The sequence below is a fragment of the Anabrus simplex genome, chromosome 1, assembly GCF_040414725.1.
Source record: "Anabrus simplex isolate iqAnaSimp1 chromosome 1, ASM4041472v1, whole genome shotgun sequence".
Lineage (NCBI taxonomy): Eukaryota > Metazoa > Arthropoda > Insecta > Orthoptera > Tettigoniidae > Anabrus > Anabrus simplex.
The window spans coordinates 326,715,610-326,734,040 of NC_090265.1; the positions used below are offsets into that span (position 1 = coordinate 326,715,610).

The 18,431-nt window shown below is 38.7% G+C and overlaps 1 protein-coding gene across 1 annotated transcript; it reads left to right on the plus strand.

Moving 5' to 3' along the window:
• LOC136865822 (protein lethal(2)essential for life) lies at positions 1-9,857 on the plus strand. Its single transcript, XM_067142432.2, has 4 exons — positions 1-165; positions 4,880-5,128; positions 7,252-7,473; positions 9,657-9,857. Exons 2-4 carry the CDS (start codon positions 4,880-4,882, stop codon positions 9,771-9,773), a joined length of 588 nt encoding a protein of 195 aa, XP_066998533.2. The 5' UTR covers positions 1-165; the 3' UTR covers positions 9,774-9,857.
• Positions 9,858-18,431: the final 8,574 nt, after the last annotated feature.

Here is an 18,431-nt window from a genome sequence, read left to right on the forward strand (position 1 = left end):
AAGCTATAAAACAGGGCTTTGCTCCAATACGCTGCTGTTGATACTGTGGAGTGTTGCCCGTTGGATCTTGTTTGCTGCTCGGTATTGTCTAGTAACATCGTTTCTTATTCTCTTTGGTTTCTTTCAGTTCCTTTGATCTAGTGTGTGCGTAGAAAGTCTGTAAAGGTAAGTACATGGATTGAGTAGGCTATTATTTCCATTCAACGTATCGAGGTAGGAGATGTCTTAGATTTAGGATTTCCAGATGAGAAATGTACCCGTGTTTCACAAGTACTTGTCAGTTGAAATTGCAGTTTGCAACAATTTCGTTTCCTCGCCAAAACATCCTCATTAAATTCCGTAGAATTCTTATGACAGTTGAACTATGCAAATTTGTATGAAATTTAGAGTGCTGTTTTTATTTTACTGCAGTTATTTCCAATATATGCATTCGATGGAAATGTACCTTACTTAAGAAATTTAAGTACCCGGTACCGGTATTATTTTTTATTTTGGAGAGTTACTTTTAGCTTTTAAACAGCACCACCCTCCAGCAGATTATTTCTAGAATTTCTGAACACAAGTCATCCATACTTAGCTTTTCCTTTAAACCTTGTCTCCACGAACTATTGTAACGAAAAAAATGATTACCACCTTCTGTACAGTATATTCTCTACCGGTAGCACAGCCAGAGACTCTGTGATGGACTGATCTTTCGTCAGAGTACAGAATATTTTGTACCCAATCATAACCGCGCTCTTTGTCTAAACCGCGATTTAAAAAAAAAAAGTGTAAAGTTTACAAGAGTAGGCTACACTGTACGCGGAACAAAATGAGAAAACCGTAATATTTCGGGCAATCCTACTTCGAATCTGCAGTTTCTTATTTCAATATACGAATTCTGTTGATGTGGTGTCTAAATAAATCTCTTGTCTGTAGGCCTAATTTTGGTAGGCAGTTTGGGTGTATGCGTAATGCACCTATTCGTCTTTTAACTGTAAGACTACACCAGTGAAAGGTTTCATACAGGAAGAGGTTTTTTTTTTTTTTTTTTCCTAAGCCACCCATCGGGTTGGCCATGCGGTTGGGGGTGCGCACCCGAGATTGAACTTGGGAAATGGATTTAAACTCGGCTGTCGGCAGCCCTGAATATGGTTTTCTCTGGTTTCCCATATTCGCATCAGGCAAATGCTGGGGCCATACCGTAAGGACACGGCTGCTTCTTTCCCACTTCTAGCCCTTTCCTATCCCATCGTCGCCCCAAGACCTATACGTGTCGCGACGTAAAGCCAATTTAAAAATATATATTCAAGAATGACTAGCCATCCTGGCTAATTTTGGATTTTGGGAGTTTTCATGTTCCTTGCTGATATTTTCAATGTTAGCCATTTGGCTGAACAATAAACTACCAAGCCTTTGTATAATCGTCTCAATGGCATCATGTATAAACTTGGACAGTTCCTCTTTTTTAATTTCAATGTTAACACTAGAACTGCAGCGATCTGCATATCCCCTAGAACTGTGGCTGAGCCATTATTTTATTATTAATGGATGGATGGGGATGTGGTAACTAAAGAATATACCAAGACATCAGCTAAATATTTTAATTGAAGTTTAATGCACATAGTGTATTCTGATTTCCAATATTATGAATACAAATAACATTTAGACAATATGATTGCTCCACTTCGCTGACCACGAGTCCATTTCTAAGCCTTTGGTTCCTGTGGCACTGCGAATGTACAGCAAAAAACTCTTCCATCTCAATTTTTAGACCAATCGTTGTATGACATCAGTTCATGATGTGCCTTTGTCTCGGTACATGTCTCGATATGTTTCAAAAGATTGTCCATGATCATAGTTGCCAAGGATTTAAGCAAGTCTGCTTCACATTATGTTTAGCATGTGCAATAGGTCCAGCATGATCTTTGAACACATTTTTGAGCCCCACATTTACCAGCTGTAACATCACAAATTGCATCAACTTTCCAGGTTGTGCTGTCTGGAGATGCACAAATTCTGTATCTGTGGGAAGCCGAATTGGGCTCTAAACACAGAACCTGCCTAGTTTCATTGTGTATCCTGTTGTCAAATTGTACCATTTCTTGACCATTAGCGATGGCCTCCTCTTCTGATAAGCACACTCAAGTGCCCCTGGCCACGCCTCCCTTGATGGCAAGTCCCTGGCATTGCAAGACCTGATCGCAGGGAGTTTTCTTTTTTTACCTCAAAATAATCTTTACACCAATAAAAAGTGCACTGGGCTATATAAACATAATAGCCTAAACATAAATATCAGTGAAAAACGAGCAGTTGCATGGTGTTTAATCTAAGAATGATTTTTCTAACATTGAAAAAATGGGGTGAGAATTAAATTTTGGTACTGCTCTCGATTTTTAGGCTTGAAATTTGAAAAGAAAGAAAAAAAAAACCCTGGCACCAAAAGTATATACCTAGGTATAGTCCATAAATTATGAAATGAAGTTTAGAAAAGCATACCTGCTCTATCAGGATTTAGTGCAACTATAAGTGGAATGTCAATGTTTTGATGACAAATCTGAAGGTAAAAGTTGTGGTCCTTTATCAGACAAAAAATCCAAGAGTTCCCCTTCAGATTGCTCATCAGAAATGTTTATAGCTTCAATAATATTTTGCTCTAAACTATTCACAGTATTCATGCAATGATACTGCAAAACTGACAAGCTATTGCACGGCAAAGCTTGAGTAGTGTTTCTAGCTGCATGATTGTTCAAATTTGACTAGGCGCTTCCGTACCTCTCCCTTTCCCTGCAGCCAATGTCAGTTTAGGTACAGTATATATGCTTGGAGAATCTCGGTGCAACAAGGACCGAAAAAATAAGAAGGTAAATGGAAGAACAGATGTTAACAAATTATCAATAACAAGTCTTATCTGACCCAGTTGCGGTTCTTGGTAAATTTTTTAAATGGTAGGGGGGGGGGGGGGGGTTTGAAACACCCATATTTATGGAAAGTCGGGAAAATCTAGCACTCCACATAGAGAAACAAAGGTAGGGAAGAAAGGACTAACAGTTGGTACTAAATGCTATGTGTTGAATACCGTGGCATACTTTGTTCTTCAGGATACCCCACAAATAAAATTCCAGACTTACAATCTGGGGAGCAGAAGGGCTATAAACCAGTACTAATCTTATCTCCAGATGCTTCCATAATTGTATCCATGGACTCTGCTGTACAAGCAGTTGCATGATTAATTGAAGAACTATTTTTCTAACGTTGAAAAAATGGGATGAGAATTAAATTTTGGTACTGCTCTCAATTTACTATACTGTAGTAAAATCTGCCGAATTATGCTTGTTGCACTAATAATGCACCCAACTCAGATTTTCCTATCATAGAGGACGGGAAGAGAGGCGGCTGGGTGGGCCGCAGGTTTGGGGTAGGACAGCCAATCGGCTGCTTTTTCCTCACCTGTGGATGCGCGTGTACAAGTGGTTCTAGGTTTTCACGGAAAACCCTGTATTACAATCAAATTTAGGAAACGGAATGCAGTAGTTGTTGATTATAGTTTTTATCGGCTAACTATACTTAGTCATGGTACTCGGCTTGCATTGAAACAGAATTGTAATTTTTGGGATTCCACGATTTCATGTTATGTGTAAAGATGAAACCTATACAGCATAGACGAGATGCTTGACATATATTTCTAGACTTAATTCTCCTTTGCACTGGAACAAGAGACGTCTTTGCAATGCCTCAAACTGTTTTATCAGTCTGACAATTATCCTAGCTTCATGAGCATTATAGCCCACTGCTCTCTCTTCTGCTCCAGTTCACCTTTGCCCAATCTAATTTCTCCTTAATTTAAACTAACTGGCAGCTTATTCAGTATTTTTTTTTTTTTTATCATATGTAATTTCTGGTATACGATTGTACATGGTGTATCTGTGATGTTACAAACTTTCAGGGATGATAGAGTACGGCAAATGGATCCATTTGAGATAAGGATCCATATTCCAAAAACGATGGAGTCAAAAGTTAAGAAAAATTCTCATTTAAGTCAGTTTATCTGCACAAGTTTCACACATTGCTCCATTTACAACAAATGTTCGAAATTGCATCCCCCTTGCGTCAATGCAGGCACGGCATCGTCGCATAGTTCTGTTGTGCCGTTCAAATATATATCCAGTGTAGTTTGCACAGTGTCGCAGGCAGCGAAAATTCTTGCTAAGAGATCTCTTCAGTCTTGACAAGTGTCTCGTACACAACGCTTTTCACATGGCCCTGGCACGTTAAAGAACAACTGTGGGGCAAAATAAATCCAATCAATCATTCGCTACTGATCTGCATTTAGGGCAGTCGCCCAAGTGGCAGATTCCCATCTGTTGTTTTCCTAGCCTTTTCTTAAATGCTTGCAAAGAAATTGGAAAATTATTGAACATTTCCCTTAGTAAGTTATTCCAATCCCTAACTCCCCTTCTTATAAACAAAATGAAATTGACACCCGGCGTGTGTTAAGGGAGGGATGTTAAATAACTTCCAATTAGAGCTTTTGATTTAGAACGTTTCTGGATTACGGTTCCTTATCTCAAATTGATCCATTTGCCATCCTACATCATTCCTGAATATTTTAAAATCGTGGATACACTGTGTAGGCTATATCACAAATCCAAAAGTCTGCAATAAATTTGACTGAATTATTTTTCAGGTTTTTTAATTCACACTAAAGAGTAATGGTATTGTGAATTAGGATGATTGACATTTTATGTGCATGCTTATTTGTTTTGTTCACTTAACTGATAGGCACCACAGCTTTGTACTCCCCATTTCTGTATCACAAATGGCCATTTTTGCACTATTTAATTTTATCAAAAGATGTTTAAAATTTTAAAATATTTGTATTTTGTTCTTTTTTTTCCAGATGATTCTATTACCCCATCTACTTTGTCTCTTAGCTCTCCATCCTTTAGTAATGAGTGATGTATATGATGACTGGGATCACTTTTGGTCTCGACCAAGTTCCCTATTTGATCAGAACTTCGGTCTGGGTCTTTTAGCTGATGAACTATTACATCCACATCATAGCCTGATGTATTATAGACCATGGCGTCATCAATCAGCTCGTCACAGTGGCTTCTCAAATATACAGTACAACGATGAAGGATTTAAAGTAAGCCATCTAGAATTTTTTAAAGTTCCTATTGTTGCATACCATGTATATAAAAAAAATTTTCCTCTCTATCTCAAAAGTTTGTCATCCCATTTGGACCATGTCCTTGTTCTATGTACACGACATATGGGTTACAGATATTCCAAATGGATTGTAAGAATTTTATCCAGTTGATTGTTATTCCTGTTTGATGAAAAGTGATAGTTACTTCATGCAGTTACATAAGTACACAGAATCTCTCTACCTTGCCATATTTTCCTCTCCAGGATTTGAAAGCTTGGCCACAGCTCCCTTGAATCAAAAGTTCAAGATATAGCAACTGTGCCATTCAACCTAGAAGTAAAGTCACAATGCAACTCGTACATCAGCAAAATATTTTTGATCATTTACCAACAAATATATAATTTGTATTTAGAGCTGGTTTTAACTCTGTAACAAGTACACAATTTTCTTCTACAGTTTTCAAAATTAACGTAAATATACTTCATCTACAAAAGAAATGGAAAAAGCTTTTTCTTAATTATGCACAAAAAACACTACAGTGAAACTCCTACATCCTGTGGTGTAGGTCCTTGAAGTTCGATATAACTCTGTATTATGTTGCATATCCCTTACGTAATCTTAACATCTCTCAAACTGGCAGCCATGGATTGTACAAATTTTTTGCAGTATGATGCACTTATTTTCTCCCATTCTTTGCATAAATCAGGTTTCAGGTCATCTTTCTTGGAAATGTTTCCTTATTGCCACTTCCAAGAGATGCCACAAGTTACAACATTTATCTGATGGCTGAGGTGTTTAGAGCACCTTTAGACAGTTGTATAGGAGCCACATCCTCACTATGTGAGGTTTGTGCTTGAAGTAGTTATCCTGATAATACTTGTATTAGTCATGTTCTTGAGCACTAGCAGGCACATTTTCAGTATGCTCAAATACTATTTTTATCCATTATACTGTCGATGAGTAAACTTCCCTACCACACTAGCTATCATACACCCCCAGACATTAACACCTCCATTGTATTTGACACCTGGATGCATATTGGTAACTTTTAGTTCTTCATTAGGTTTCCTCCAGACGGTAACTTTCCCATCTGATCCACAGAGGTTGAATTTGCTTTCATCTGCAAATATTTTCCACAGGTGTCTTTTCCCATGTGCTCTCTGTAACCTCTTTTTTTTTTTTTTTTTTTTTTTTTCTGTTCAGTTTGTCGACCCTGTGTGTTTTCATACTTGCTCTTTGATGCATATTGCATTTTCCTGATAATGCACCTAATTGTTCCTGGATAGGCTTTCTTCCTGGTATGTTCCTTGACTATCACAAAGTTTTGGAGCACTAATCGTTGGATTCTTCTTAACCTCTTGTTACATCATTAATCTGTGGAATTATTTTTGACTTGCTTCATCCTTGCTTTCAATTTGGTTTGGTACTTTGTTACCTATCCATAACACATTCCACAGGTTTGCCAATTTCTCTTAATGATTTTCCTGTTTTATAATGGAAAATCGTTAACTCAATCTTTTGAAGATTGGCCTCTCTGATGGCTCATCATGTCTTTAGTAGTAAACGCTTGGCTAGTCTCCTGCATTTTGCATTGCACTTGACAAATGTAGTGTGTTTATACCTGTCCATCGATGTCCGTACGAGTCTCTTTGCGACCTCAAGTAGCAGCATAATTCCAAAGAATTGGATGCTTGTATTAATCTATGGACAAGATGACTAACAAGTAGTGACATAATAATACAGCATATAGAAGTTGTATTACACGTTAAAATGACTATAAATCGCCCAACTTTCTATTCATAACAAGACAATTGTTTAAGAGGCTCATTGTGACTCGCTGTACTCTAAAAACTACAGAAATAAATAAATTCCTTAACGTCAGTTTACATAAAGGTTCAAAAAATTTAAGTTGGCAAAACCAGCTGTAGATTTTACCTGTCTGAAGAGACTACCATGGGACAAGTAGAAATTTTTACCCTGGTGATAAATACTACTGAAATGTATTTGAAGCATTCACCTGTACATAGCATGGAATGTATTGTAACTCTGAAGGCAATTTTTGTTAAAAGGCTGTTGAAACTCCAATTCCAAAGCTTTCTTTTTTTTTCCTCTTCGTTTAGGTTAATTTAGATGTCCAACAGTTTAAACCAGAGGAGGTAGTGGTGAAAACGGTTGGAAACTCCCTTGTTATTGAAGGGAAACATGAAGAACGAAAAGATCCACATGGCTTCATTTCTCGGCAGTTTAAGAGGCGTTACATTCTTCCAGACGATGTGGACCCTGAAACTGTGACGTCTAAACTATCTTCAGATGGTATTCTTACAATTGAAGCTCCAAGAAAGGTACAAAAAAAGTACTTTAATCACTCATTATTCCAGTAATTCTTAAAGTATTAAGAGACAGAATTCCATTAGTTTCTTGACCCCTTTATTTCTAAATGACAAATGGTATCGTACTTGCATTCGGACTAATTAGTTACCTACTTGTACTTTCTTTTGTTCCAAGCCCGTCCCTTTTTTTGTTAACCTCTTCCCTCCTACCTTCCAGAATGCTTCCCAAACTAATACTGTAAAACCTCTTCTGAATTTGACACAATTTGTCCTGTAATTATTTTTACCAAGTGTTTTGTGACCATTTTCCTGTAGGAATAAAGTCCCTGGCCATATTAGACATGCCTTGAATTTTAATACTAGTTCAGGTTAGCAAGCATTTGGAGAGGTGTAGGCGACTAAAATAGGTTTCATGTGTAGGAAACCTCGGAATGAAATCTCTGAATGAAATTGCATGCAGAAATTAATCGACCTTTCCTGTGGGTCTAAAAAGTTACACCCAGGTATTTAAACTCTTTCAGTGTTGTTAATAATCAGGAAAGTTAGGTCGAGCTTCAGCAAAACCTTTCTGGGCAGTAATAATCTAATCACAAAGTTTACACAGAGCAATTTTAATGCCACCTGTTCACCAATTACTCCTTGTGTAAATTTTGTGATTAGCTATTTTTCAATACAGAATAATGACGAGGATAATGGTTTGTACAGTAATAATTTTATGAAGGGGAAGGGGTGAAAGGCAATTATAGTACTTTGGTTAAATCAGGTGAAGTATAGAAGGTCCCAGGGAATCAATAGACAGATATGAGTAATACTTTGAAAGCCTTTTAAGCTGAAAAGGCAATCTATCTGGTAACGTCGCAATCAAGAGCTCTGGGTGAGAGAGTAGTAATGTTGGTGAGATTACGGTTCATAAAGTGGAAAGGATGGTAAAAAGCTCCATTGTCATAAAACAGCAGGGGTACATGAACTTAAACGTGAAATTATCAAATATAGTGGGAAGCTATGGATGAAATGGCTTCATTAAACTTCCCACTGTCTTCAATCGAAATGTTAAATATGCTTGACCAACAAATAATTAACCATATGACATTCCACTTAATACTCAAAATGAACTCTCATTACAGCAGCCCAAATCATTGTAGATTCTTCTTTATATTTTTAATGGGCTTCACCAATACAATAATTGTATTATCCGCACACTTTATCTTGATGCATTTGTGTACGGGGGTGAGGAGTAAGGAGGGAGCTGTCCCGGTATCGATAGTGCTGTCTGGTGCTGCCAACTGAATGAAAATGAAATCTGAATTGAATCGAGAATATGATCGATCGATATGAAATTTCTAAACCGTTATCATCTTAAGCCAACAACTATGTCATACACATTATACAGTATAACATTATAAAACATTTCTCGATGCGAATCTTGTTCCTAGCATGAATTCTATACTTTGGCCTTGTTGTGTAAACAACAACAGTACTAGTACGTAAAGTGTACGCCAGATGTCGCACAACGATGCTTAAGCGATTCATAGTTTGTGTTTCAAAAGTTGCCAGTACGAATCTCGAAGATTGCCGAGGTCGACCGATTCAGCACTAGGGTGTAAATGCACCAAGATAAAGTGTGCGGATAATAGATTGTCCAAAATGTAATTCTCACGGTTATTGCTTAAAGGGAGAAAGTATTCTGCTTTTTTTTTGTGTTGGATAAGAGTACTGGTATATAACTCTAAGAAAATAATTGCCAAACTTATTGAGAAATAAACCAGTAACACCAGATTTTAATTGGTTGTTACACACATCTTCCGTTGTTATTGCTAATCTTGTAACGTACTTATTCATCAGAAATAAGCTCTTGCAAGAATGATGCATCACAACAAAAGTTCATTTCATACAGCAACAGCCCTAAAACCTTCAGCCCATTGTAACAAAAGCCTTGACTATTGAGCATCTTATAATGTGGTCAGGGACTACGTCCTATTACACATTTTTTAACCAATCCTTAAAGCAGTTCATTTTACTTGTAAAATGTTAATTTTAAAACATTAAATGTTTTAACCTTGCTTCAAATTTGATAAACTCGTGAGGAGTTATTTTGTCCTCCTGAAGGTCCCTACAAAGTGTTTTACGTAGATCCACATTCTTGATTAAAGGGAACTGTGTACAGTAATCTAATGCAGTATTTTCTTAACTTCCAGGAACTTCCTCCAATAGCTGGTAAGGAAAGGGTGATAGCCATCACTCACACAGACACTCCTGCTTTGACACAGGGAGAGCCTGAAGAAGTGACTGTTGAAAATGAAGATAAGAGTTAGATTGTTGTTGTGTATCATGTTTGAAGAATTAGACTGGCTAAGATAAGAATTACTGATGTAATAAATGGAATTGTAATAAAAGTAGCATTATTTTATAATTTTGCTTTTTCTTCAGACTGGTATAAGAATATCCCTTTCAGGCCTGAAAGAAAACTGGCAGTGTGAATTTTTGTTTGTACATCAAAAACTGACTAAAATGCTCCCAAATACATGTTTTTACAGTTTATTTTACAAAATAAGAACTATCGGCTGAAAAAACAGAACCCACACAATTGTGTGTCAGGACTTCATTCCCTACTTGCAAAATATAAACAATTCAACTCGGTACATGTTAATATGCACATGTACATGATCAGATGTTCTATTTTACAGTGTGGAACGATTTTAAACAATTAAAATTTTATACATTACATTTCTCATGTAAAGTAAGAGTTTTGCTTTCAGTCCTTTTTGTGACAGTACCCAGCACTCCTGCATGCATTGCCTGTAAGGAAACCTAGCCCGCACATATGTGCGTATCAATATTCAAAACCTCATGGTATTATGTACGATGTAAGTTCACAATTTGTTCGCTACACAATTTACATACTTCATTGATTATATTCTGATATACAGTTAAGCTTCTAGATTAATATGAATGCAATAAATAAATACTTACTCTAGGCATTACTGCTTCCCGGTATCTTGCTAATGAACTGTATTTTTAAACTCGTCTGGCTGCCCCCCCTGGTGGTAAAGTACTAAATAAAAACAGCTGAAGTACACGCTACATGTCCCGCACAAGCACTGCAGTCTGGTCTAGCGCCAAGAATATGACAAATAAGCTCAGACATAAATAAAATACGAACCCACACAATTGTGCATACACGGTCTGAAAGGGATATCGTGTCCATATCCTTGTTCACTGAATCATTCCTTACCAGAGGTATACATGGATTGTAGATGGGGGAAAGAAAATGGTTGAAAAATACTTCCATATAGGGGCACTTCACTCTGTTAAGTAGTTTTGCCTTTCTAAGAATTTAAAGGGTTATGGAGGGGCCCTCCCCCAAAATGTTCCCTGAAACTAGAGCGAGAATCAGCCGTTGTTTTACGTACGGCATGAACAACTTAAAAACTTATGCCGAAATGTTAAATTTAACGTAGCGACAAAGAATCTACTAGCAAGGCTCAATAGGGCCATACATAATTCTCCATATTTGTACTGCTTTAATGAAAGAAAAACCCTTAGGATTGTGATGCATGGGGATATTTCCCTGTAGAGGCCTCAGTATTGGAAATGCAACTGTGTTGACAAATGTCAAGACATAGCGAAAAGGGCAATTAGCAAGGGAAGTGCTCAGTAGGGGGCTGGATCGTGACCACAGAGTAAATGGGGGCTACGGCCAGAAACAGTTGCAAGCTTAGAACATCGTGTCGGCGCATCGGTTCCAGGAAACAATGTCCTGGGGTTGTACCGTGGTTGAGAGATGTGCTGTGTTTAAGTTGCGGTGTTGGGAAGACTGTGATAGGATTCTGAGCTGCACGTTAGTTTCTCATTTTGTGCCATACAAGTAACTTTTTGAAGAGGGACCATTTTGTCACTGAGAAGCCAAAATTATGTGCATCCTTGGTAAGTTCTGGAAAAGTTTTTATTTATTCTAACAGTACCAAGATAATTGCGGAAGGCCTATATATTTCGTCAAATGACCGGGGACTGATTGGAACCTCGAATGGCACCATCAAAAGTGCGGGTAAATATTTTGTAAATGGCGGGTGTGATAACTCAGCTCCAATGGTTATATCTTCTCATCAGGACGGCCCAGGCTTGAATCGCAGTCGATGCATGAAACATTTTTAAAATGGGAAGTTGCGTTCTGTTGATATGGATTCTACTTAAAACACTAGATCCTGTCCCTTACAGTTCTTTAGTACTTTTGAGCCATAACTGCATCATTTATGGTGGTGTATTTTGAGCATCCAACCATTCTTCGTGCGTACCTTGTACCTTAAATGGTGAGTGGATGTAGGGGCGTACCCACAAACTTATTTCAGTGGGTGGGGTATAAGTAGTGACGGGCAGTCTGAGACTAGGTCTCGAGATTTCTCGAGACTAGCGCAAGCACTGTTTCTCGCGAGAATTTTCGAGAGATCTCGAGAGCGTTGTCCCCGCATTCTGCGGCGAGCAGCGTGTCGTAGGCCTACAAGTAGTCGGAGCTGAATGTTTGTGCCAAGTATGCGAATAGTCAACCACGGGCCTTCTCCATTTCGTAAATACGTCTCAACAAGCGACTAGGGCATTCATTTTTACAGAGTTCTATTTTGACGCAATATAACATAATTATAAAGGATACGCATTCTGGCACTGTTTGCACTGGTAGGTACACGAATGAGTGACGGCTACTGTAGGTACGCGTACCTGGATACTAGAGGCGTGCATTATTCGAACTCGAGACGAGGCAAGATGCGCCTTGCTGCATATGCAACCACCATTACTCACGACTGCAATGTGTAATCTAAAATACTTCAGTTTGTTCCAATTCTTTCGACAGATAGGTGTACTTCATTATCAGACCCCACATTCAATAACATATGACCACTGCTTGTGTTTACCGATATTTTGGTGACGAAGGATGTAATTCCTTATAATGTTATAGAGTATTCCCGGCATAATTAGGTACTTAAGATATATGATGGTGCAATGTAAAATTGTACTAGTTGTACGCGACAACTTGAAGACTATGTCCGAAATGCAACGTAAGTCGTGGATGTCGGTTATTTTGAAGAGATGCCACATAGCACAGCCTGCTGGGTTGTTTATTCAAAAGAAATAAAATACATAGGCAGAAATACTTCTGGAATGATCCGACACTTAAAAACACATAATATAAATGAAGAGGAATAGTCACAGAACACCTCCGGCCCAGTCTGAATCACAAGAAGCTACTCTGCCGACAACGATTGTGAGGCATCCAGGTAGGTTTACATCCTAATTCGTAACAGTTATTAACAAATTATACGGGTTATTCAGATAAGTCCACCTAAAATAACTCGTGAACAGTTTAAGACACTGGCATTCTGTCTTCATTTTCATTAATGGTATTAATGAGCTCATACAGTAGATTAACATGCAGTGCTTTCCTAGGCTTTTGACAAAATTTATCGTCACACACATTTCCATATTAGAACTGCTGATGATAACTACCAAGCTTACACTCGTAGTACTGGGACGTCGCATCGCAAAGCTCGCAACACACGAGAATCCGTCTGGAGAGCGTTGCCCATCACCCCTGCTGAAAGAATTGGAGCAAAATCGGGCATTATAGATTACACGTTCCACTCATGTGTAATGGGGGTTGCATATGTAGCAAACCACATCTTCCCCATCTCAAGTTTGAATAATGCATGCCTCCAGTATCCAAGTAGGTGTACATCCTATCTACAGTTATTCACAAATTATGCAGGGTTATTCAGCTGAGATGTCCACCTCAAATGAGCCGTGAACAGTTTAAGATAATGACATTCGGTTATCAATAGGGTATTAATGGTATTAAGGGGTTCACAGTTGAACATGCAGTACTTTTCCAGGCTTTTGACAAAATGTATTGGCTTACACGTTTTCATATGAGAACGATATACTATCAAGTTTACAGTCGTACTTACTGGTACGTCGCACAGCTTGCACTACAGGAGGATCGGTCTCGAGTTTCTCGCGAGAGTCTCGAGATCTGCGACGTCAGTCTCGAACGAGAGCGTTGCCCATCACTAGGTATAAGTCCAGGTCAGTAGGGCGGATACGTTTCCTTGGAAGGGGTTGTGAAAATAATTTCTACTTTTTATTTAGAATTTGCTTTACGTCTCACCGTAGGTCTTTTGGCGACGATGGGAAAGGAAAGGGCTAAGAGTGGGAAGGAAGCGGCCGTGGCCTTAAGGTACAGCCCCAGCATTTTCCTGGTGTGAAAATAGGAAACCACGGAAAACCATCTTGAGAGCTGCCGACAGTGGGGTTTGAACCCACTATCTCCCGGATGCAAGCTCACAGCTGCGCGGCCCTTACCGTGAGGGAAACTAATAGGACAAGGTAAACCCTACCTAGCATATGTTGTGACGTGTATTTTTCTTTACCAACTAACAAAATAGCTATACCCATACGCTTTACATTCTATATTTATTTTTTATTTATTTTATTAGTGCCTTCTGTACAGTGGCGAAGTTAGGGCTCCAGGCCCTCTCGTACACTTAACCACATACTAATTAGAATCTTAAATAAAATACTGAGATACTTAAAATAGTTAAAACTACATAAATTAATAGAATTGAAAATAAATTTAAATAAATTACTAACTGAATTAATATTAAAACTAATTAATATTAAAAACTCTTAAAAATGACTAATCCTCAGGCATGGACATATTCATACCTCAAAGATTCAGTCAGCTGTCCTCAGCAGGTATTCTTGGCAGGTGACCTTAAATCGTGATTTAGAAAAGCTAGTTTTTCTGATCTGAGCTGACAGGGAAATCCATAATATGGTGACAGTCACCACAAATGATCTATTAATTTTATTTGTGCGGTGCAATGGAATAGAAAGAATGAATCTAGAACGTGTATTTAAGTTGTAAAATCATGATAAAAAGATGAATATAGAAGAAATATACAGCTACCACTCCATACACCATCGTTAAAATGTGTAGCTGCCGATGTTTATCAGACATCAGCCATGAGACAGCCTGATAGTATGGGGTGATATGAACATCGTACCCGATATTGTAAATAAATCGCAGGCAGGAATTCAGTGCTCGTTAAAGTTTAAGTGTTTCTATTCTCGTCATGTCACCTAAAACAACGTCACAATAATCAAGAATAGGGAAAACCAGTGTCTGTATTAATTTGGCCTGTAGCTCAAATGGAAATACATCCCTCTGGCGTTTAAGAGGGTGAAACACTCCAAAAATCTTTTTACGTATTTCTTTCGTGTAATCAGACCAATCGACTGTTTCATTCATCATTACGCCAACATTTTAAACTGTTTTACTGTAGGGAATAATGTTACCATTCAGTAGGATAGCCGGGATTGTAACATTGTTTGAGCAGCTCAGTAATTTTCGTGATCCAATTAGGATTGCCTGAGATTTTGTGCAGTTTAGTATAAGAGAGTTTCGTTGTGCGTATATATTGAGTCGTCGGAGGTCATTGTTAATATCTTGTCTTGCAGTGTCGATATATTTGAAGATCGTCAGCACAGAGGTGGTGTGTGTTATTTCCTGTCACAGACGGTATGTCATTGATACAAATACAGAAAATTTGGGGCCCTGGAATACTGCCCTGTGAGGCAACACTAAGTTTCAGTTTTCATTTAGAGGCCTTGTCGTTTACTGTTACACACTGTTGACGGTTACTCAAACAAGAACTAAAAACCTTAAATGCAGCCAGGTCGAAATTTAGCAGTTTCATTTTCTTTATCATGGTCGGAATTACTATAGTGTCAAAGGTGCTACTGAAGTCAAGAAGGATAAGTATAGTGAGCAGTCGTTTATCCATAGTGTTTCTAATGTCTTCAGTAACCTTCAAAAGTGCTATCGTGACCCTTCTTAAATCCAGATTGGAAAGGGTTCAAAAGAGCATTTTTATTTAGGTATTCCAGAACTTGCTCATATACTAAATGTTCAAAGGCTTTAGAAAGCACAGGGAGTATAGACATAGGAAGATAGAGGGTGATTGTGCATCTAAACTCTTAGGTACCGGTATAATATTGGCTGTTTTCCAGACAGTAGGGAAAGTTCCGTTTAGTAAACAGTAGTTCAGTATGTGCGTCAGTAGTATAGGCAGGACAGCACCCATAATGTAATGTATAAAAGTAATAGGAAAATCATCTACACCTGCAGCCTTTGATTTAATGGAATACAAAGCCTTTTAACCTGATTTTCTGAGACATAGTGAAATGTGAATGGTGGGTTGGCTGGAGGGGTGGGCGGTGAGTCGGTGCAGTTAATTGGGGTAGGTTGAATATTTATTCTACTAAAGTAATCGTTCAGTTCGTCCAGTGGAATGTTAAGAGTTGTCTGTCTCTGTTGATGTTTTCCTATTCCCAGAGCTCTAAGTTGGTCCCATGCGCGATTAGAATTTAAGTTGTTAGCTAAATTCCAGAAATATAAGTATATATTTTTTATTTTTGATTGACTGCTTTGTGCAGTTTCTTAAGATGCGGATCTGTGTCATCTAGGGTTTGTTTATAATGTCGAAGTAACGAGTCACGGTGAGCCATTGTTGTCTTGGCTTCATCATCTAGCCATGGACCAGAAGGGCGAGAAACCTGTATTCATGGGTGCCCGCAGGATCTTTTCCAGGGGGGGGGGGGGGGCACATTAACAATTTTCTTGAATATAAAAACCAATATAACGTCAGTAACATTAAATTGTTTACAGAAACTTCCAGTTATAATATATGCTAGATGACTATCAGTAATTTCAGTTTATGAAATAATCTGGTATGATATTAAACAATTGAACATCAACATCTTTAGAATTCCAGGGGGGGGCAAGTGCCCCCCCCCCCTTGCGGGCGCCCATGCCTGTATTCGACATGTGTGTGTGTCTGTGCGTATTTCTTTGCCGGATTATTTGTATAAAATGTCATTTATTGCTTATCACATGACCATTATTGTAATAACATTGCCGTATTTATTCTAAGCCAGAATATTCATCTTTACTCAAACTGTTTATTCTTGTATTCATTTAACTTGTACTCGGAATATATGAAATGCTGCAGTTATGTTGGGATGGGAGTAACAGAGGTGTCGGGGGGTGGTTGTCGCCCAAGGAGTCCAGACACCCCAGGAGATTTAACAAATGTACTTTTATTTTATTGAGCATTTTATATATAATGTATATTACTATTAGCTTCCGGAGTCCGACTCATTGGCTGAAGGATCAGTGTTGAGGCCTTCGGTTCAGAGGGTCCCGGGTTCGATTCTCTGTCGGGTCGGGGATTTGAATCGTGTCTGATTAATTCTTCTAGCTCGGGGACTGGGCATTTTTTCCAACACTTTCCTCTTCATATGCAGAGAACATACTACACTACCAACCACCAAAGAAACACACAACAGTGTTTACATCCCTCCATATAGGGTTGACGTCAGGAAGGACGTCCAGCCGCAAAACCGGGCCAAATCCGCATGTGCGGCACAGTTCGCACCCGCGACCCCACAGATGTGGGAAAAGCGGGGGAAGAGGAGGAGGAGGAGAAGGAGGAGGAGAAGAAGAATAAGAAGAAGAAGAAGAAGAAGAAGAAGATTACTATTATCTTCCGGAATCCGCACGAATCCACCACTCTTACTTGGATCCAAGGACACTCATTTCCTTTGTAGGTATTCTACACCACTTAAACTCTGGAAGTTTGGACACATAACAAAATAAAATTCTGGATGAATGCCCCCCTCCCCCCCCCCCCCACAAACTGAAATCCTGGCTACACTACTGAGTGCAGGCACTGTTTCTTTTGAGAAATTTTGAATTGTCCCGCATTGTGTGGCGAGCAGTGTGTCTTAAGCCTACAGGAAGGCAGAGCTGAATGTTGTTTGTGCCATGTCTGCAAATAGCCAACCACAGTCCTTCTCCATTCCGTAAATATGTGTCAAGCTACTAGAGCGTTAATTTCTACATAGATCTATTTTGATGCAGTATAATATAATTATAAAGGATACACATTCTGACACTGTATGCAGTGGTGAGTACACGAATCAGTAGGTGAAGTATAGAAACATACTACTGTAGGTATGTCTACCTGGATATTAGAGCTTGACACTAGAGGCGGGCTAGATGTACGTTGCTGCTAATGCAACCACCATTAGGCATGAGTGGAACGTGTAATCTAAAATGCCTGAGTTTGCTTCAATTCTTTCAACAGGTACGTGTACATCGTTACCAAACCCCACATTTGATGTTGCAGGACTATTGCTTGTTTATAGATATTTTGGTGATGAAGGTAATAATTCCTTATAATGTACAAGTGTTGACATCATGGAAAATTCTAAATTCCCATGGATGGAATTAGATATTTTTCAGCAATAGAGCATGTCAAAAATGTCAAAACATATGAGATGTAAGGGTTTACAGGTGTTTGCTCTATTAACCAGCATTTTGTCTTAGGTCTGACACTAGACTCATCAGAGTGGGATGTGTCAGACCCTACCCACTGACACTGGGGTGTATGCAGGTGAACTCATCAGAAGCCCTTATAAGAGGCACAGTCTGATAACTGCATACGGGAATTTAGAATTTAGAATTTTCCATTCGTAATTGCTAGGCGGGCAATAATTCCATTGTGGAGATTTATCTCCTGTCTGCAGTTATCAGACTGTGCCTCTTATAAGGGCTTCTGATAAGTTCACCTGCATACACCCCAGCGTCAGTGGGTAGGGTCTGACACATCCCACTCTGATGAGTCTAGTGTCAGACCTAAGACGAAACGCTGATTAATAGAGCAAACGCCTGAAAACCCTTACATCTGATATGTTTTGACATTGTTGACATCTTTACGTACTTCAGAACATGATGGTGCAACGTGTAATTGTGTCCAGTTGTATGAGAAAATTTTAAGATGTCTGAAATGTAACGCAAGTCTTGGATGTAGGTTATTTTGAAGAGGTGCCACATAGCACAGCCCGCTGTATTGCTTATT